This window comes from Callithrix jacchus, chromosome 8 (assembly GCF_049354715.1).
Source record: "Callithrix jacchus isolate 240 chromosome 8, calJac240_pri, whole genome shotgun sequence".
NCBI classification, from domain to species: domain Eukaryota; kingdom Metazoa; phylum Chordata; class Mammalia; order Primates; family Cebidae; genus Callithrix; species Callithrix jacchus.
The window spans coordinates 29,860,591-29,883,166 of NC_133509.1; the positions used below are offsets into that span (position 1 = coordinate 29,860,591).

Genomic DNA, 22,576 nt, shown 5'->3' on the forward strand with positions numbered 1-22,576 from the left:
TCCCCTTCCCTATGCAGACAATACTTTTGCCTTCAAATGCTTTTGGGAAACACAACCCAGCAAGCCACTCCAGCCCCTGGAACACTAAGTTGGGCAAAATGAAGGTAGAGGAACTTGCACAGGTCCTTCAGGCAGTCTCCAGACAGATGAAAACACACAACAGCAACTCTTTAAGAAAAAGATCTGTATTAGTTCCCCTGGCACTAGCAACATACATCATGACCGCAGGTTGCCATCTTCCTACTTCTGAACTGGGAAGGGTGGAATGGTAAACAAGTTAAAACATCACAGCACTTTCTTAATGTAATATACTGCTTCCTCCTGTGTTGAACTTTTTTCCTTGTTAAGTTTTGCCTAGATTTCAAAGTTCTGTGAAAGTTGAACGTGAGTTTTTGTCAGCTTACTAGTTGCTTTTGTGGAGGTATGGAGACCTGGACTTCACTACTCCACAATTCCTAGTAATATCATTCCTATTACCTCCATTTTATTACGTAAGAAACAGACACAATAATATTTCCCTGAGACGAGGGAAATATTAAGTTGTGAAGTTGAAATTTCAAAATCTAGAACATCTGACCCCAGAGCCTGGGCTCTTAACGACCATCTCAACTATTAATTATTTCCTTCCCCATAACAGAACTATTTTTTTCCTTTTTCCCCCCTTTTCATGGTCTACCGTTAGCCTGTGAACAGAATTATTTTTAAAGCACTGTCTTCATGGTATCATCTCAAAATTGTAAGTCCCCTTCAACAGACATTTTTAACCCCATGAGTAAGATAGCTACAAGTCACAATCCATTTACTGATGCTCTCAGAGAGAGACTACAAAAGTAGTTTTGTTCCCAATACATTCTGTTTTTGTTTAAGCACTGCATTGTCAAAATTGCAATGGTTACAAAATTAAACATACTCTTACCATACAATCTAGCAATAATGCTCCTTGACAGTTACCCAAAGGAGTTGAAAACTTATGTCCACATAGAAGCCTGGACATAAATGTTTACAACAGCTTTATTTATAATTGTTATAACCTGAAAGCAATCAAGATGTTCTTCAACAGATGAATGGATAAACTGCAATATATCCAAACAATGGAATAAGATTCAGCACTAAAAAGAAATGAACTATTAAGCTACCAGAAGACATGGAGGAACCTTAAATGCATACTACTAAGTGAAAGAAGCCAATCTGAACAGGCGACATTGTTTTTACATTTTTTTCATTTTTCTTTTCTTTTTCCTTTTCTTTTTACTTCTAGTAACACGACTGTGATTATATAGGCCACGTCTTTTTACAATTCTAAATTAGATGACATTCTGGAAAAGACAAAACTATGGAGACAGTAAAAAGATCGGTGATTGCCAGGAGTTTGGGGGAAGCAAGAGATGAAAAGGCAGAGCCCAGAGGTCTTTTAGGCACTAAAACTATTCTGTATGACACTATAAAGGTGAAGATGTCTTTATACATTTATCAAAATTCATATAATGCACAACACAGAGTGAACCTTAATGAAAACTACAGACTGGCTGATAATGCCATGTCAATGTGGTTCATCAGCTGTAATACTATACCACAGTGGTGCAGTATGTTAATAACTAGTGGGGCTAAGTGTACAGGCATAGACAGGGCATGTTGAAACAGAGTCTTGCTCTATTACTTAGGCTGGAGTACAGTGTACTGGATGGAGTACAAGGCTCACTGCAGCCTTGATCTCCTGGGCTCAAGTGATCCTCCCAATTCAGCCTCCCCTGTAACTATGACCATAGGAATGCACAACCACTCTGGGTAACTTGGGTAACTTTTGTTTTTTGCTTTTTTTTTGAAAGAAGTTTCACTCTTGTTGCCCAGGCTGGAGTGCAATGGCACGATCTCAGCTCACCACAACTTCCACCGCCTGGGTTCAAGCCATTCTCCTGCCTCAGCCTCCCGAGTAGCTGGGATTTACAGGCATGCGCCACCACACCAAGGTAATTTTGTATTTTTGGTAGAGACGGGGTTTCTCCATGTTGGTCAGGCTAGTCTCAAACTCTCAACTTTGGGTGATCTGCCCACCTTGGCCTCCCAATGTGCTGGGATTACAGGCATGAGCTACCGCGCCCACCCAACTTTTGGTTTTTATAGACATAGGGTCTCAATATGTATTCCAAGCTGCTCTTGAACTCCTGGGTTGAAGCGATCCTAACAAACTGGCCTCCCAAAGTGCTGGAATTATACGTACAAGCCACTGCACTGGCCAGCCTCTCACTTTTTACTCAATTTTGTTGTGAATATAAAACTGCTCTTAAAAATAAAGTCTATTAAGTTTTTAAAATTATAAATGTATCACATTACTGCTTAAATCCAAAAAACTGAGTCAATCAAAATATTATTCTCTTTTATCAATCTTTCCTTCAGAGAGGGACATGGAGAGGTCCTTTCTTCCATAAATATATGTTTTTGTTTTGAGTCTTGCCCAGGCTGGAGTGCAGTGGCACAATCTTGGCTCAATGTAATCTCTGCCTCAATTCTCCCGCCTCAGCCTCCTGAGTAGCTGGGATTACACACATGCGCCACCATGCCGGGCTGAGAGAGAGAGAGAGAGAGAGAGAGACTGTGTGTGTGTGCATGTGTCTGTATTTTTAGTAGTGCTAGGATCACATGTATGAGCCATCACACCCAGCCCATAAAATGTTTAATCAGAGCTTTAAGGAAATAGGATGGAGGCACTGAGTTTGTGAGTATCCTTTTTTTTTTAATTTTGAGACAGAGTCTCGCTTTGTCACCCAGGCTGGAGTGCAGTGGTGCAATCATGACTCACTGCAACCTCTGCCTTTTGGACTCAAGCAATTCTCGGGCCTCAGGCAATCAAGCAGACGGGATTACATATGTACACCACCACACCAAGCTAGTTTTTGTACTTTTTACAAAGTAAGGGTTTTGCCATATTGACCAGGCTGGTCTCAAACCATGGCCTCAAGTGATCCAGCCACCTTGGGCCTGAAAAAGTGCCAAGATTACTGCTGCACCTAGTCTGTGAATATCTTTAAATGAGATTATAAGATATTTGCCCCAGACCCAGTATTCAGGAAGAAATATCAAAAGATAGATAATTATTTTATTTCTTTTAACTGTATTTTGACTAAGTATTCCTAAATATTACTTGTGGTATTCAACAGGATCACCTTTCAGCCAGGTTTAATCACTGGAACAAGACTTAGCCCTTGAGTAGAACTCAAAGAATGCTGTGCACAGAAGACAACTGAAGAAAGCACAACAGCCAATATGCAAATAAATCAATGTTCACGTTCAAAATTTTTTTATTGTTGTTTTTTGAGACATGATATGGCTCTATCACCCAGGCTGGAGTGAAGCAGTGTGATTGTGGCTCACTGCAACCTCTGCCTCCCAGGCTCAGGCCATCCTCCCACCTCAGTCTCCCAAGTAGCTGGGACTACAGACGTGCACCACTGTCTGGATAATTTTTCTATTTTTTGTAGTGATGAGGTTTCACCATATTACCCAGGCTGGTCTCAAACTCATGAGCTCAAGCGGTCTACCTGCTATGGCCTCCCAAAGTGCTGGAGTTACAGCATGAGCCACAGAGCCTAGGTTAACAATAATTTTTTAAATACAATTTACAACAACAAATTATTGCGTAACTAGACAAACTGCATAAAATCTATTTTAAATGATGACAGCCATTGTTTTTGTGAGGAAAGATGGAAACTCACTGCTATGGCTTGGATATTTGTCCTCTTAGATTTCATGCTGAAATTTGTTAGAGGTGGGGTCTAAAGAGAGGTGTTTGGGTCATGGGAGCCAATCCCTAATGAATGGCTTGGTGCCACTGCCCTTTAGGTAAAGAGTGAGTTCTTCCTCTACTGGTTCCTGTGATTATTAAAAAAGAGCCTGCTACCTCCCCTCCTCCTCCTCCTTCTCTCCTTCCTCTCGTCATGTGATCTGCGCACACAGGCTCCCCTTCTCCTTCCACCATGAGTGGAACTAGCCTGAAGTCCTCACGAGAAGCAGATGCTGGCACTATGCTTCTTGTATAGCCAACAGAACAGTGAGCCAAATAAACCTTTTCTTTATAAATTACCCAGCTCTAGGTATCCTTCCGTAGCAACACAAATGAACTAAGACACTTACTCTCACTTTCTTGCGGCCATAAATTGCTACAAAAAAGAACTTTGAAACTGTGCATAAATATGGATCTAGCAATTCTATCTCCAGGAAGTTAGCCTAAAGATTATAAATGTATACAGAGATATAATTAGACATTATGAACATGACTTTATCCATAATAGTGAAAATCTGGGAACAACACAACATTCATCAATTGGGAGTTAATTATTAAAATCATAATAAAATGGAACACTAAGCAGCCATGAAAAATTGCAGTAGTGTTCAATGTATCAATTAGGTAGTAAAAAGAAAATATTATACAGTGGTATATAATATGATCTTATTTTGGTTACTATGAATGTGCTCTGTGTAATCACAACAAACTGCTAAAACTATTAGAAAATAAAATCATAAAGAATTTTTAAGTTACAGAATTAAAAACTTATCCCAATATGCAATTATTCTGAGATCAGAAAATAAAAATTTAAAAGCAATGTAGCTACAAGAATATTAATCACAACATTGCATTAAATTCCAAGATAATGAAATTCATAAATGTCCAAGAATAGAGAATTGAACAAATTGCAATGTATTCATACAATAAGATACTCTACAAGCATTTAAGTAACGATGCAATACAACATTTACCAAACTGAAGAGACGTCCATGTTATATTGCTAAGCTACAAAAAATGTTATATAATACATACTGTAAGATTCCCTTTTAAAAATGAGTATCAACATGCCAATATACAAAAGACTAGGAAGATAAACATACCACTGCATGGTATCACAGATTACTATTTTCTTCTTTTTATTTATGCGTATCTTCTCTATTTTGACAGTGAATATATACCTATTAGTAAAAGAAAAGAATATCGCTTTTCTTTTTTTTTTTTTTTTTGAGATACAGTCTCACTGGTTGCAAAGGCTGGAGTGCAGTGGCGCAATCTCAGCTCACTGCAACCTCCGCCTCCCAGGTTCAAGTGATTGTACTGCCTCAGCCTCCCAAGCAGCTGGGATTACAGGTGTCCACCACCGCAACCAACTGATTTTTGTATTTTTTAGTAGAGACAGTGTTTCACCACATTGGCCAGGCTGGTCTCAAACTCCCAACCTCAAGTCTGCCTATCTTGACCCCTCAAAGTGCTTGCATCATAGGCATGAGCCACTACACCCAGTCCTAATGACTATTTTTGTTTAAAAAAATTCACAAAGACTGTCATGCCTAACTTACTTTTAGTTAAAATTCTATACATATAAAACTGGTGTTTGGGTAGTGGGAACACTTTCAGAATGGCAGAATAAGAAACTCTGAAAATCTACTCATCCATAAAAGCAACAAAATCACTGGCAAAAACTATAAAAATCAACTTTTGGAACTTTGAAAATTAACTAAATTCTTTCAACAATCCAAGAAGTGTTTCTTCAAGAAAGGCAAACTAATCTAGAAAAAAAAAAGCAAGCTTGAGATGTCTGTGTTCACCCTAATCCCATCCCTCTCTCCCAAGTTCCTTAAAACCAAAGTCCCTGAAGCTATTAACAGCTATAAAAAAAACAACAGCTTAGTAGCCACTGAGCAAGAGGGTGGGTCCAGACTGCAGTACAGTAGTGTGATCTTGGTTCATTGCAGCCTCCACCTTCTAGGTCAAGTGATTCTCTGCTTCAGCCTCCCAAGTAACTGGAATTACAGGCGTGCACCACTATGACTGGCTAAGTTTTGTATTTTTAGTAGAGACGTGGTTTCACCATGTTGGCCAGGCTGATCTCAAACTCCTGGCCTCAAGTGATCTGCCCGCCTAGGTCTCCCAAAGGACAAAATATATTTGGAGGTCCGTAAAAAACTGATCACCTGAGCTGTCTGGCAAATTGCTGAAAAGCTCTATTCTCAGGGCTTGTCTTTATCTGACCTGACTCAGAGATCACCCAGTGTCAACAAACCTGTATTCAAAGCATTTCTCAAAAACATTGAACAGCAGTCCTTCAAGATCACAGCTACCTGAGGTGACATTACCAACTAGGGCTATTAAGAGGCTGATTGGCAACTTAAAAAAGCCGGAGAATGAGATGTCCATAGGGACTCTGGAAAACTCCAAAATATTCCTGGAAATCTAGAAAGCCATATGCACAGGACTAGCCTGCACAAGTCCAGGAGAAATCTGAGAAGGCTCTACTTGTTGGCTGATTTTAAGGCTCTGCAGAAGCAGGAAGCGATAGTCAAGACAGACTGTAAACTGTGAAAGATGCCAGAAACAAGGCAATGGGCCATGTATTATATAATTCCACTTATATAAAATGTCCAGAAAAGGCAAATACAGAGAGACAGAAAATAGATTACTGAATGTTAGAGGCTGGCGGCAGGAGAAATGGGGAGTGACTGATAATGAGTATGGGGTTACATTTGGGGATGATTAAGAATTCTGGAATTAGATAGCAACTGGTAGTTGCACAACTTAAGAATATTAAAACACACTAAATTACATGCTTTAAAAAAGTAACTTTTAGGCTGGGGACAGTGGCTTATGCCTATAATCCTAGGACTTTGGGAGGCTGAAGTGAGATGATTGCTTGACCCCAGGAGTTCTACACCAGCCTGGGCAACATGGTGAGACCCAATCTCTACAAAAAGTTTTTAAAAATTAGGCAGGCATGGTGGTATGTGTCTGTGGTCCCAGCTACTTGGGAGTCTTGAGCCCAGGAAGTCAAGCCCGCAGAGAGCTATGTTCACACCACTGTTCTCCAGCATAGGTAAGAGTGAGACCTGGCCTTAAAAAACAAAACGAAATAACTTTTGTAATATGTATATTATACCTAAATAAAGTCATAAGATTAAAATCTTTAATCTGCTTTGTAAAAACCATAACCCAGCATGGATGGATAACTATCATCTTTCCTCTAAATTTTTTACTGGCAATGTTTTGAGGAATTAGTCATTATGAATTTGAAAATGAAAAAAGTATCCATACAATGTATATTTATGAAAACATAAGGAATATTTAATAGCTTTAGATCGTATTTCAATTTTCTAAGCTCTCTTTCAATTACATTTTATCACAGATAATTTTAGATGAAGTTTAAAGGTTATCTGTAGTAAGTTTCTTCCTGTTTACAAATATTTATGGGCAGACAATTATAAAAGCAATACAGGTATACAGCAGAAGATACAGAAACAGAGAAAACACAAAGAAAAAACTAAAAATCACTCATATCACCATCCAGAGACCCAACCATTTTTAACATTTTGGTCTACAGCTTCCAGACTTAACTTTCTTTTCAAATGTTAGCATAGTATGGAAGAACAATTTAAAAATACATGAATATAAGAAAACTAAAATAGGTGTTCAATGCCTCAAATCCCCAAATGTTACTTACAGTTTTGTCTCCAATAAAGGTAAGGTTTGTTCCATTCTCCTTAGCCTTTAAACAATAAAAAAAAAAAAATTAATTCAGAACTTCTAGTTTTTAGCTGCCCAAGTTTCTGTAGCGGCTGCCTGAGCCTGCTCTCCAGGTGCAGCACTCCCTCCCTGGAGATGCAGCAAGCAAGGGCGCTCCTGTACCACCAAAGTTTTATTGTACTCTCAGAAATATATAATGAAAACAATTACCTCCTGTTTTTCTCCTAAAAGAGGCAGTCGATGCATAAAATCTCCAGAAAAGCTCTATAAAAGAAACACAAAACTAAAAAAATTAAAGGTGTGCAAATACTAGAAGAAAAGTGTAGCTCAAAATACAAAGAAAAGGTTTAAGCAAAACACAATACCCTAAGTAGTAAATATATTAACATAGTATCAATAGACAAAACATTTCCAATTAACCACAAACAAGTGAATAAAACCCTGCTAGGAACTAGAAAATAGTATCAAACCAAAATGGCCATTCAGTTTTTCTATGAAAATAATAAACATTTAAGAATGACAAAGCCTTAGATATAGGATGTATGCTTAGGATAGAAGGATCTTAGATCATTTCCCCTCATTCTACAGATGAGTAAAATGTGGCTCGAAACTACAAAGTTTTATACAAAGAAATAGGATTTAAACCTAAGACTCTTGACACTTAGGTCTACTGTCCCTTCTACCACACTATATTTCATGTCTGTAATAAACTACACTAATTATTTTTCTTACCAGTTATCGATAGATGAGGCATTCTCCTTTCTAATAAGACTGTGGAATTCTACCCTGTTACATTAGACTGGAGGAGAGAAAATCTTACCAACAAGCCAGACCCTGGAAAAATTATAGCACTTCTCAAAGTAGTGAGCCTCAGGCAACTAGATTTAACAGGTAGCTTTCCATAATCAAATCCAACAAAGACCAATCAATCTTACTAGTCTAAGGTATAAATTTGGAAAACAGAAAACATACATACCACAGAACATGACATTGGTTCTAGCTTTCTCTTTCTACCATTCTGTCACCATTTTAAAGCTATTTTCTTTTCCCTCCAAGACCATAAAACCTAAGTTATATTAAGAGCTGAACTCTTCCCTCAATTACTGATTACTTCATCTGCTTATCAATTACCAATTTTTTTCTTTGAGACTGAGTTTCACTCTTGTCTCCCAGGCTGGAATGAAGTGGCACGATCTCAGCTCACTACAACCTCCACCTCCTGGGTTCAAGTAATTCTCACACCTCAGCCTCCTTAGTAGATGGGGTTATAGGTACCCGCCACCATACTTGGCTAAATTTTTTGTATTTTTAGTAGAGACGCGGTTTCACCATGTTGACCAGGCTGGTCTCGAACTCCTGACCTCAGGTGATCCACCCACCTTGGCCTCCCAAAGTGCTGGGAGGCAGAGGTTGTAGTGAGGCAAAATCGTTCCATTGCACTCCAGCCTGGGCAACGAGAGCGAAACTCCATCTCAAAAAAAAAAGGAATACTACTATAACTATAAAAAAAGGATAACTACTATAACTGTTTTCAACACATATAAAATGTTTCTATCAAAAAATTGGTGTTATATTACTATTTCTAAGACAACAGAATTTCATATCAGAATCTCCACTTACCTGAGGTAAGCATGAAAAATATAATTATTCACATCTTCCTCTTTCCAAAAAATTAAGGTGTGAAACTGAACCCTAAGACAGTGATGATACATACCCTTCTGATTTCAGATCTATGGCAGTAAAATGTAAAAATCCTGATTTTTCTGGGAAAATATTAATTAGACGAGGTGACCAGAGAATTAAAAATGTGAGGTTTTAAATGTCCATCAACAGATAAATGGAAACACAATATGTGGAAATACATACAACAGAACATCATTCAGCCTTAAAAAGGAATGAAATTCTGATAATGCTACAACATGGATGAACCTTAAAAACATTATGCTAAGACAAAGAAGTCACACAAAAAAGAACAAAAGTTGTATGATTCTACTTATATGAGGTATTAGAATTGTCAAATTCATAGAAAGTAAAAGAGTGGCTCCTATGGACTTGGGGTTGGAGAATAGGGAATTATTATTTAATAGATATGAAGTCTGAGTTTGGGATGATAAAAGTACTAGAGATGGGGCTCACGCCTGTAACCCCAGCACTTTGGGAGGCCAAAGTGGGTGGATTACTCGAGGTCAGGAGTTCAAGACCAGCCTGATCAACGTGGTGAAAACACAAAAAGAATTAGTCAGGCATAATGGTGTGCACCTGTAGCCCCAGCCACTTGGGAGGCTGAGGCAGGAGAATTACTTGGACCCAGGAGGTGGAGGTTACAGTGAGCTTCGATAAAGCCACTGCACTCCAGCCTGAAGAACAGAGCAAGACTCCACCTCAGAGGGGAAAAAAAAACATACTGGAGATGGGTTGATGGCTGCACAGCAATGTGAATACACTTAATGCCATGGTATTACCCACTTTAAAATGGTAAATCTTATGCAGCATATATTTTACCACAAGAAAAAAAATTGGTAGTTTGCTTTTTACACACAACAGAAAGTACAACCTCTCTTTGATGAGATGAATATGTACGTGGCTGACTATGTACCTATCAGAAGATGCTTCTAATTACTTCTACCTAAAGAAATACTTGAGGAGTGTAAAGAGCCAAAAATATAGACATTCCATTTTTCACTTACTCTATTTTCCTCCAACCACTTTTAAAGATTACCTGTGTTTTAAACAGTTCACTGCAGTTCTGGAACAATTTTGATGATGTTTGATATTTCCCAGACAAACCTCTTTTTTCCTTAAGTTTTTCCAAATATGACTCTACTTCTTCTGCCTGGAAAAAGAGATAACACAGAGCACTTAATTCACCTTTCAAAAATAAGATACTAAGAGCACAACAAATAGATCACCTGTAGTACAAATACAATTTTGAGTCTGCTATTTCAAAAATGAGCAGCATCAGATAAAGGCTCTACATAAAAGTATGTAAGAATCTAACATTATTAGACTCGTGTGTAATTCTAGTCTTTGGCTCACAAGACATAGTTCTACCAAAAATTTTGAGAAGACTGGAAAACTGCCAGCGTCTAGTGGATTTTGTCACATTAAACGTATTTAAGAGTTTACATGACTAAATTACCAACATCAACAAAAAGATATTCATGCTCATAAGCTAAGATAGAACACAAAACTGTTGTAAGAATAGGACAATCTTTTAAAATAATACAAACAGGGCCAGGTGTGGTGGTTCATGCCTATAATCCCAGCACTTTGGGAGGGAGAGGAGGGAAGATCACGAGGTCAAGAGATCGAGACCATCCTGGCCAACATGGTGAAGCTCCATCTCTACTAAAAAATACAAATATTAGCTGGGTGTGGTGGTGCACGCCTATAGTCCCAGCTACTCAGTAGACTGAGGCAGGAGAACTGCTTGAACCCAGGAGGCGGAGATTGCAGTAAACTGAGATTGCGCCACTGCACTCCAACCTGGCGCATGGTGACAGAGCAAGACTGTGTCTCAAAAAAAAAAAAAAAAATGCAAATAGGGGTACAGAAATAGAATGGGAAAGGTCTGAAAAATTCAACTCGGAACTGTATTTTTTTTTAACTTTTATTTTAGGTTCAGGTATACAGCTGCAACTTTTGTTATATAGGTAAACTCAACTTACAGGGGATTGTTGTACAGATTATTTCACCACCCAGGTACTGCCTACTATCCGACAGTTATTTTTTCTGATCGTCTTCCTCCTCCCACCCTCCACCCTCAAGTAGGCCTAGTATCTGTGGTTCTCCTCTTTGTGACCATGTGTTCTCAACATGTGAAGTATCGCTTTCTGTTCCTGTGTTAGTTTGCTAAGGATAAAGGCTTCCAGCTCCTTCTATGTTCTTGCAAAGGAAATCTCATTCTTTTCTATGACTGCATAGTCCAGCTGCATATGTACCACATTCTTTTTTATGGCTGCATATATACCACTTTTCATTTATCCAGTTAACCACTGATGGGCATTTAGGTAGATTCCATGTCTTTGCTATTGTGAATAGTGCTGCAGTTAACATATGTGTGCATGTGTCTTTATGGTAGAATAATTTATATTATTTTGGATACATATCCAGTAATGGGATTGCTGGGTCAAATGGTAATTCTATTTTTAGCTCTTAGAGGAATTGCCACATTACTTTCCACAGTGGTTGAAATAATTTACACCCCCTCTAACAATGTATAAGAATTCCCTTTTCTCTACAACCTTGCCAGCATTTCTTATTCTTCGACTTTTTAATAATAGCCATTCTGACTGATGTGGGACGGTATCTCACTGTGATTTTGATTTGCATTTTTCTAGTAATCAGTGATACCAAGCTTTTTTTCACATGCTTGTTGGCTGCATCTATGTCTCCTTTTGAAAAGTGTCCATTCATGTCCTTTGCCCATTTTTAATGGGGTCCTTTTTTGCATATAAATTTAAGTTCCTTATAGAAGTTGGATATTAGACCTCCGTTGGAAGCATAGTTTCCAAATTTTTCTCCCATTCTGTAGATTGTATGTTTACTCTGTTGATAGTTTCTTTTGTTATGCAGAAGCTCTTAAGTTTAATTAGATCCCATTCGTCAATTTTTGCTTTTGGTGCGATTGCTTTTGGAATCTTCATCATGAAATCTTTGCCACTTCCCATATCCAGAATGGTACTGCCTAGGAGGTCTTCCAGGGTTTTTATAGTTTTTGGGTTTTACATTTAAGTCTTTAATCTATCTTGAGTTGATTTTTTTAATATGGTGTGAGGAAGGGGTCCAGTTTCAATCTTCTCCATATGGCCAGCATGCTATCCCACCACTATTTACTGAATAGGGAGTCCTTTCCCATTGCTAGCTTTTGTCAGCTTTGTTAAATATCAGATGGTTATAGGTGTTCAGCCTTATTTCTGGGCTCTCTACTCTGTTCCATTGGTCTTTGTGTATGTATTGGTACCAGTATGACAATGTTTTGGTTACTGTAGCCCTATAACATAGTTTGAAGTCAGGTAATATTATGCCTCCACCTTTGTTCTTTGAGCAATATATTTTCAATGCTCAAGTATTGTGGACTATGGCAATTCTCAAGTATGGTCGTTGAAGCCTTTCACAAGGTCTAGGTGGTCAAAACTATTTTCATGGCTGAGGGCAGTGGCTCACACCTGTAATCCCAGCAATCTGGGAGGCTAAGGTGCGTGGATACCTGTGGTCAGGAGTTTGAGACCAGCCTGGCCAACACGGCAAAACCCCGTCTCTACTAAAAATACAAAAATTAGCCAAGTGTGGTGGTGGATACCTGTAATCCCAGCTACTGGGGAGGCTGAGGAAGGAACCCGGGAGGCAGAGGTTGTGGTGAGTCGAGATCGTGCCATTGCACTCCAGCCTGGGTGACACAGTGAGACTCCATCTCAAACAAAACAAAACAAAAACTATTTTCATAGGCCGGGCACGGTGGTTCATGTTTATAATCCCATCACTTTGGGAGGCTAAGGCGGGTGGATCACGAGGTCAGGAGTTCAAAAGCAGACTGACCAACATGGTAAAACCCCGTCTCTACTAAAAAATATAAAAATTAGTTGGGCATGGTGGCCCATACCTGTAATCCCAGCTACTTGGGAGACTGAGGTAGGAGAATTACTTGAACTGGGACCAGGGAGGCAGACGTTGCAGTGAGCTAAGATCGTGCCAATGCATTCCAGCCTGGGCTACACAGCAAGACTCTATCTCAAAAAAAAAACTATTTAATAATAATAATAGTATGCTATTTGACTTGCAATGATATTATGAAAGCAATGGTGGGTAAAATTGCTGCCTCTTATGAACTAAGACAGTGGCACTTAATTGTACTAGCAGTCATATTCTTCATAGACATAAACTGGCAATTTTTTAAAATGCCAGTTACTACATTAACTATAAACTACCATTATATTACTATATTACTATAAACTACTATTACTCAGGCTTGGTTATTTTAGAGGTATTTCTCTGGAAACAGGCAATGGAGGGTGTCACCTCCAGGAAGATAACTGACATTACTCATTGCCAAAATAAAATTTGAGATTTCTAGCAAAAACTGGAATTTTGAATAACTTGTATCTGCTATATTAAATTTAATGGGTTCCAAAACTTAAGAACCTAATGGTGAGATGAAGAGGGCAGGGGATAGTTATGAACAATGTAATTTTTAGCTAAATGTAAAATGAGTTAATATTTAGAAAATGTATATAATTCAGTCAACCACTATTTTCTAAATAACCAATAAATGATGCTACAAGATCACGCATGGGTAAAAGACACATTCATGGCCAGGCACAGTGGCCCACACTTGTAATCCCAGCCCTTTGGGAGGCCGAGGTGAGTGGATCATGAGGTCAGGAGTTTGAGACTAGCCTGGCCAAGATGGTGAAACCCCGGGTCTACTAAAAACACAAAAATCAGCCAGGCATGGTGGCATACGCCTGCAATCCCAGCTACTCAGGAGGCTGAGGCAGAAGACTCACGTGGACCTAGGAGGTGGAGATTGCAGTGAGCCGAAATTGTGCCACTGCACTCCAGCCTGGGTGACAAAGCAACTCTGTCTTTAAAAAAAAAAAAAAAAAAAGACACGATCGTACCAGTGGATTTTTTTATTAGCGTTCATCAGTATTTCAGATTCCACACTGCAACTAACCTTTACAAACTCCCACTTGTTACATTTTGGTATAGAATCAAAAAAGAATACTCTCAGTTATCTGAAAAGGCCATTAAAATACCATTCTTTTTCCCAACCATGTATCTGTATTAGGTTACATTTTTTACATGTACTTCAACCAAATTATTGCAGCAGACAGAGTGAAGGAGGAGATATAAGAATCCAGTGATCTTCTGTTAGATAGTAAACCAATTTATAAAAATGCAAAACAATGCTACTCTATGTGGTTTTTTTTTGAAAACTATATTAACATGTAAATTTATTGCTACTTTAAAATAAATTAATAAATATTTTTATATTTTCTCGGTTGTAATTTCTAATAGCATAACCCACATGCTCAAAGGCTTTCCTTTTTTTTTTTGAGACAGAGTCTTACTCTGTCGCCAGGCTCCAGGCTGGAGTGCAGTGGGGCGATCTCGGCTCACTGTAACCTCCACCTCCCAGGTTCAAGCAATTCTCCTGCCTCAGTCTCCCGAGTAGCTGGGACTACAGGCGCATGCCACCATGCTCAGCTAATTTTTTTATTTTTAGTAGGGATGGGGTTTCACCATGTTAGCCAGGATGGTCTCGATCTCTTGACCCCATGATCCGCCCGCCTCGGCCTCCCAAAGTGCTGGGATTACAGGCATGAGCCACCAAGCCCAGCCAAGGCTGGGATTACAGGCATGAGCCACCAAGCCCAGCCAAGGCTTTCTGGAGTCTGCAATAATTTTTGCAAATACAAGAGTTCTGAAATCAAAAAGTTGGAGAATTGATGGTGTGAAAATTGGAAAGCATGCATTCTAGTTTTAGCTCTCCTCCTCTACAGCTACACGATACTCTTTCCTCTAGGAAATTAAAAGACTGGCATTAGATAACCACTAAGGTCCAAGAAAAGTCTGTAATTTTATGTTCCTTACCTTGAAGTTATAGATTTCATTGTAACAATCAGCACTTTTCAGATACCAGGTTACATTCAAAGACAGTTCACAAGGTTCTCCATCAACTATAAAAGAAGAAATCTTTGTGAACAAAAGATAATTCCCCAACAAAACAGTTTTCCTAAACTGTTAACCTGCATCCTATTTATTTCCTACCCTAAACTGAGATACTCAAAGACCATCCTTTCTCCAAACATAAGGTATTGAAATCACACATGCAAAAAGAACTGGATATTCAGATAAAAGTATTGCTGTTCATAGAAAAACAGCAGGTAAGCAGTTTTTCATTTCTTGAAACTATGGATCTATTTTTATGCCATAAAGTCATAACTTTTGGATCTCTACTAGGAAAAACCTTGGCTTGATAAAGCAGTCCTAAATTAAAGCCAGTATACTAGCATTTAAGTTTTTATTGAGCAGGCTGGGTACGATAGCTCACAACTATAACCCCAAAACTTTGGGAGGCCAAGGCAAGGTGATTGCTTGAGCCCAGGAGTTCAAGACCACCCTAGGCAACATAGTGAGAACTCATCTTTACAAAAAATGCTTAAAAAGCTAGGCGTGGTGGCACATGCTTGTAGTCCCAGCTACTCAGGGGAGGGAAACAGGAAGATCACTTGAGCCCAGGAGGTCAAGTCTGCAGTGAGCTGTATAGTCCCACTGTACTCTAGCCTGGGCGACAAAGCAAGACCCTGTCTCAAAAAATATAAATAAATAAATATTGAGTAGAGCACAAGTATCCAAAGGTATAATGGCACAGTGTTAGGCCAAAGAAAGAGAGAAACGAGTAGAAACAAGTTATTAAAAACCAAAATGCTGGGCGCTGTGGCTCACACCTGTAATCCCAGCACTTTGGGAGGCTGAGGCAGGCGGATAACAAGGTCAGGAGTTCAAGACCAGCCTGAGCAACATGGTGAAACCCCATCTCTACTAAAAATACAAAAATTGGCCAGGCGTGGTGGTACATGCTTGTAATCCCATCTACTCAGGAGGCTGAGGCAGTAGAGTCACTTCAGCCCAGGAGGCAGAGGTTGCAGTGAGCCAGGATTGTGCCACTTGCACTCCAGACTGGGCAACAGAGCGAGACTCCATCTCAAAAAAAAAAAAATCCCTTCAAAAGGCTAGTTGGAGAGATAAAGAATAACATTAGAAATGCATGTCACAGGGTAATATTCATAAATGTTGAATGGTGTTAAATGATGATATACATAATAGTTCCATTGACAGCAAAATTCATATCTGGGACCTTGAAAGATATCAAGATAGAACAGAAAGAGCAATGAAAGAAAAGTAAACATGGCTGCAGAAGGTAGAAACAGCAAAAGCAAAGGTAAAAGTATCAGAATTTTTTTTCAAAGCCTACCTTAAAAGAGGCTTCAAGGAACCTCATGTTATCATGGAAGGGTCATAAAATTCAATAAACACAGTTTGGAACACAGCAGTCTAATGGATCAAGACATTATTCTGAAGACTTGGGAAGGTAAATCTGACTATATGACTGATTAGCTGGAGGAGTCAGTATTTGCTTTTATCTCTGATTCTAGCTATGGAAGGAAAAACATACTAAAGACTCCCTACTTTATACAAATGTAACAAAAATAAACATGACTGCATTTAGGAATCTACTTTTGGTTCACAACAAAAGAAACAACCTAATTATAAACTTCCTTTTTTCTTTCTTTTAAACTCAAACTAATTTTCTCAAACTAATTTTTAAATGACCAACAAATTTTCAAAGGACTCTATTAGAATGTTAAAAAATCTGACCCGGCCGGGCGTGGTGGCTCATGCCTGTAATCCCAGCACTTTGGGAGGCCGAGGCAGGTAGATCACGAGGTCAAGAGATCGAGACCATCCTGGTCAACATGGTGAAACCCCATCTTTACTAAAAATACAAAAAAAATTAGCTAGGCATGGTGGCGGCATGCCTGTAATCCCAGCTACTTGGGAGGCTGAGGCAGGAGAATTGCCTGAACCCAGGAGGCGGAGGTTGCCGTGAGCCAAGATTGCGCCATTGCACTCCAGCCTGGGTAACAAGAGCGAAACTCCATCTCAAAAAAAAAAAAAAAAAAAATCTGACCCATCATCAGGGTAATGCAAAGAAAAAAAAAATCTCACCTGCTGGATAGAATTTATAGAAATGATAAAAAGGATATGGAAATTGGGCTATGAACTATTCAGAAGAATCCATACCGAGATAAGATTAACTAATTAAAAGCCAGTAAGAACACAACCCCCAAACAGGAGACTGTCAGGAAATTTGGCTGCAAAAATACTGCTGTTTATGTTAAAAGACAACATTTAGAACTTTAAATGAAAGGCTCTAAGAGACAATAAAAATGGTCCCAGCTATTCCATGGGAAGCTATATACCATCACCAAAAAAGTACAAAATCGAAGACAACTGCTAAATATGAGAAAGCACAGAAGTAACAAAGAAAAAGATAACGTAAATTTTAAAGTGCCTCAGGCTGGGCACAGTGACTCACACCTGTAATCCCAGAAATTTGGGAGGCCAAGGCAGGTAGATAAATTGAGGTCAGAAATTCAAGACCAGCCTGACCAATAAGGTGAAACCCCACCTCTACTAAAAATACAAATATTAGCCAGGTATGGTGGCACACACCTATAGTCCCAGACACTCTGGAGGCTGATGCAGGAGAATTGCTTGAACCTGGGAAGCGAAGGTTGCAGTGACCCAAGATCACGCCACTGTACTCTAGCCTGGGCATTGCAGCAAGACTCCCCCAAAAAACAACAACAACAAAAATGAACTGCCTCAAATCCTCCAAAAACAATGAAATACAAACACTTCAAAATAGGCAGGGGCTGCGGATGGTGGCTCACACCTGCAGTCCCAGCTACTCAGGAGGCTGAGGCAGTAGAATCACTGGAACCTGGGAGGCGAAGACTGCATTGAGCCAAGATGGTACCACTGCATTCCAGCCTGGGTGACAGAGAGAGACTCCCATCTCAAAAAACATAAATAAACAAAATAAAATGCAGTTCGTTTAATTTGACAAAACACTGTTAGATGAAACTACAAGTGAAAAAAAAGACCGGACCTAATAAAAGAATACAGCAGCAAACAGGCTGTCATGCTATTTCAAAAGATAACGGTTAGGAGGTTACCTAGGTTACCTACTAAACCAATCTCACAAGGCCACTGTCAGAGTAGATTTGATCTAAATCAAATGTAAGTCATTGGTCAGGAGATTATATATTCATGGACATAGTATATTCTTCAGAGAAATTCTACCTGCTGCTTTCACTCCCACTAGAATGTAAACTCAATGAGGAAAGAACATTTTTCTATCACTTTCTTGCTGTCTATGTAATAAGTAATTAATAATCACTTACTTGAAACAACTGAAAGAATAAAATCATCCAACTGTGACTTATTATTTAGCAATTTCGTGAAGAGAGTATGCATAGAATCACACATTGAACATCAAGATTTTTATCCCTCACCTAGAAATAAAGCTGTCCACGATTGATCATTCTCTAAATTAAAGCCAGTTTCAGAACTAAAAGGAGACTAAAAGGAAGCTTTCATTTAACAGATGATGGGATACTTTAGATTCAGACAGTCATTTTTCCACTAGACAAACTAGTTTTGTTCTACACAATCCCTGTTTCCTGATAATATCTGAGGTTCTTCCTCTGAGGCAGTAAAATACTCCTTTTGTAAATATAAAATCTACTAAATAAATCACTTCACAGCCAATGGCCTGACAAAGCTAGGTCATGTTTTCAGTTAACATTTAACAAGCACACAACAGTAAAACCTCTTTAGTCTACACAGGACAGAGTAAAACAACCATACAGGGAATCACCCAACATAATCACAGTCACACACTGTGTAACATTTTGGTACATGAAAGACTACATATACAATGGTAGTCCTATAGAACTGTAACATCGTATGTGTACTCTACTTTTCTATATCTACAAATATGTATATCTACCTTTTAGATACACAAAACTTACCATTGTTTTACAACCGCCTCCAGTATTCAGTAGAGTAACATGTTATACAGGTCTGTAGCCTAGGAACAACAGGCTGTACCATATAGACTAGGTGTGTAGTACCATCCAGTTTTTACTCTATGATGTTTGCACAATGACAAAATCACCTAAGGATGCTTTTCTCAGAATTTATCAACTGTAAATGTAATTCAACTGAGATGTAATTGAATATATTCAATGTAATATATACAGCATATTTGCTAATATATACATTATATATGCTTTCATTTACTGAACATATTATATATTATATATAACATATATATGCTAATATATGATGTATACATAGCGTATATGTATGCAGTGTAAACACCAGAAAAACAAGAGAAGAAAATAAAGTTCACACGGGTATTTTGAAGATGATTCGGTGAAAGGAATTTAGTTATACTAAAAATATTTATACCTAGATAATGCTATACTATTAGATTTCAGAACTAAGGAAATTAAAAAATTTAGGTAATTTAAAACTTTTGGTAATTTTAAAATTTGCCTATAAATTTTTAAAATTCAAATTAAAACTTCATGAAATTCAAAAACTCACATTTCAGGAAGATAGTGGTATTTCTGAAGAGGATCTTTCCAAAACTAAAATAATTTTTCCCCTGCAAAGATACAGGAAAGATAATTAGCCTCAGATGGCTTCAATTCCCAAGGCATAGTGTGACTACCTAAGGCTGCTAGAAATCCCAACTTAACTTAAATGTTTACATGATGTAGCCCTTAATCAGTTCATTCCCTTTACTCACCAATCACTGCCCAGAATAACCAACCATTTTTTCAAATGAACTATTCTATGTGCAGATAACCACAGTTCTATTTTCAAATCTAAAAAGACTTATTAACCATTTTAGTGACAAGTAAAAACCTAATAGAAAATCTGAAAAATCTTCACCAATGAACAAAAGGTATGTTTGCCATATATAAAAGCCCAAATAAGATTTGGACATTACAATCACTGAGCACAGCAGAATGAAACAACAAGGCCAATGTAGGTTTAATGGGAGTAACGCTTTTCAGCATTTCCTCCCTGCATTTGGTTTTTGCCTGCTCACAGGACTATACCTGTTACTGAAATAAGATTTAAAATGGGTACGGAGCAGAAAGGTTCAACCCATATAGCTAATTGTCCGAATAAAAGAGTAGCCTTACCACATTAAATTTTAAGTGCCATTTCTCGCGTTTTAACTATTCCCATGTTAAAACACATTTTTTAAATCTCTACGGTTTCTAGTCACACAGTAAAGCTTAGAATAGCCATTTCAAAGTTGAAGCGAAGTCGAACCATCTCATAAGTAGAATTACTCAGGGACAAAAGAAGTGCAGAGAGAAAAAAAAAAAAAAAAAGAAATGAATATTCCTATTTACATATCTCTCTTATCCAACCCGGGATTACAGGATTCAGTGAAACATAATCCGAAAGATAAACCAGTCTCCGTCTGTACATCGAGTTTACATGTCAAGGCAGGCACTCAAAGTTCTGCTTTCATGAGAAGAAGCCACTCCACCACTCCTTTCCGTTACTGAAGTGGCCCTGATATTCCCTCAAGCCTAACCACAGAAGTGCGCGGCTTTCCGCTCCAGGTAGGTGGGTCCCAGTGGGACAACGACACAGACCTTCCCAGCCAGCCCACCCCTTTTGAAAAGACTTTTGCGGAACCTTCATGGACCCCTTGGGCCGCCGTAGCCCCACCCCTTGCTCCTCTAGGTTCAGACGCTAGAGAAGTGAATACTCACCGACGGTAACGGAATGTGCCATTTGGACCGGTCGGCAGCAGCCACCGGTGCCGGTCCCGCACTGAAAAGCGACAGTGGGGACGGCTGAGCTCCCAGAAGCAGAAGAATGACAGGCAACACCTGAAGCCACGCAGCCGCCGCCATCTTCACAGCCGTTGAGTGCCTACCGAAAGCATTTCACCTTCTTCCGGTTCGTCCCGCCTTCTTCCGGCTCTGTTCTCAGGGCGGGATTATCCGGGTCCTGGAAACCTCGCGGTTTTTGTTTGCTGTGTGAACTAGCGACCTCTCCGTCACACAGTCGTCTCTGCGCCGTGAGACTTTGGACCTACAGCGCAGGCGTCGTCCCGTTGAAACCTGGTCAGCTGGGTTAAGGAGATCACCAGATGCCATCCTGTCCTGGGTCTTTTCTCTCTGCCGACCCTTAAAGGGTTGGGGGACCAGGCAGGCACCCCGTGTGGGAGTTGTCGCTCTACTTCTCCCGCTCGCCCCAGCCCCTCATCCCTTCTAAGTCTGTCAGACTTTGGGGCCAGAAAGTCTAGAAAAGCCCTATGCCTGGCTACCCAATTGGCATCCAGTAGTGAGTTCTCCGGTTTGGGCGGTATTTGAGCAAAGGCTGGAATTCGGCAGTGGTGGAGGACACGCGATTCCTAGAGTGGGTAGTGTACCTTCGAAGACACCTTCTAGTCCGGAGGAGTACGATGCTGCAGTAGAATCTGGCTGGTGACCTAAACTCCACCAAAGACTGGGCCGACACTTCCCACTCTTCACCGAAAACTGGGAGACGGAGGGTCAGTTTTCAAAATCCGTGGCGTGACCCCGCTACTGAGATAGACCTGCAGATGCTTCGTCCCAGTTAGGGAGGCCGTCTCGGCATTTCTGTTACTGAAGTGGCCCTGATATTCCCTCTAGCCTAAAAAGAAGGTACAAAAATTGGACTCACAAACCCTGTGTAAACAAACCCGGTTCTCACCCTCTTGATTTTTACCCTCTGCAGTTTATTGCGTACCCGCTCTCACCACCGCACTGACAGTTTCGGTTCCTAACAAAAGCACTTTCCTCCTCAGCCACCCATAATCAAGACAGATTTGCCAAATAAATCATTGTAGAAACGCTAGTTTGGGACTGAAAAATTCCAGGAGCAAGACTTAAGATCTGTCACTCCATGAGGATCTGGAGGGGGACTCCCTTCCCAGAAACTTGACGCCGAAGTGCTGGTTGTAATTTTAGAAAGACAGCTAATTGGCTTTTTTAAAAGATCGCCCAGGGCCTTGGCCTAAGAGCTGGGAGCTGTTCGGAGTGATAGAGAAGTCATGGAAGCAGCTGAGAAGGAGGAAATCAGGTAAAGGCTAAGTGCTCCTGCAGTGACTGACCCCAGGGTCCCAAGAAACGGGGTAGTACCTGAAAACATTTTGGCTTTGAAGATTTCATTGTTTTTTTTTTTATTGCACTTCTTATTTGCATGTTTGGTATTTGCTCACCTTTATCTTTTCTCTCAATTTGCAGGGAGTTAGTTGATATTAATAGCCTCTCGTAAAATACTTTCAGGATGGTTAAAAGGCCAGGTGCAGTGGCTTACGCTGGTAATCCCACAGGCCAGGAGAATCACTTGAGTCCCGGAGTTCGAGACCAACCTGGGCAATCTAGGGAGACCCCCCCCCCCCCGCCGCCGGCCCTCCCCTCCAACCCCTGTCTCTACAAA

At 39.6% G+C, this 22,576-nt stretch overlaps 2 protein-coding genes across 29 annotated transcripts in view; one reads left to right on the plus strand and one right to left on the minus strand.

Moving 5' to 3' along the window:
• Positions 1-21,056, minus strand: part of TMEM87A (transmembrane protein 87A) — a 56,658-nt gene extending 35,602 nt beyond the window's left edge. For 5 of the 6 annotated variants that reach the window (XR_013520893.1, XR_013520892.1, XM_054240567.2 and 2 more), the window contains exons 1-6: positions 20,878-21,056; positions 19,685-19,745; positions 15,095-15,180; positions 10,218-10,331; positions 7,709-7,762; positions 7,476-7,520 (exon numbers count right to left, since the gene is read on the minus strand). Coding sequence is in view for 4 of the 6 variants with exons in the window: in XM_054240567.2 (XP_054096542.1) it covers positions 7,476-7,520; positions 7,709-7,762; positions 10,218-10,331; positions 15,095-15,180; positions 19,685-19,745; positions 20,878-21,021 (504 nt within the window). In the remaining 2 variants the exon portion in view is untranslated. The remainder of the gene's footprint in view (positions 1-7,475; positions 7,521-7,708; positions 7,763-10,217; positions 10,332-15,094; positions 15,181-19,684; positions 19,746-20,877) is intronic. The other variant, XM_054240569.2, reaches the window with a different exon arrangement.
• The window catches only part of GANC (glucosidase alpha, neutral C), a 138,259-nt gene continuing 136,514 nt past the window's right edge, over positions 20,832-22,576 (plus strand). For 16 of the 23 annotated variants that reach the window (XR_013520891.1, XM_054240545.2, XM_078334053.1 and 13 more), the window contains exon 1: positions 21,224-22,216. Coding sequence is in view for 13 of the 23 variants with exons in the window: in XM_054240545.2 (XP_054096520.1) it covers positions 22,188-22,216 (29 nt within the window). In the remaining 10 variants the exon portion in view is untranslated. Of the gene's footprint in view, positions 21,068-21,223; positions 22,217-22,576 lie in introns of those variants that run through there. The other 7 variants (XM_054240552.2, XM_078334056.1, XM_078334058.1 and 4 more) reach the window with 3 other exon arrangements.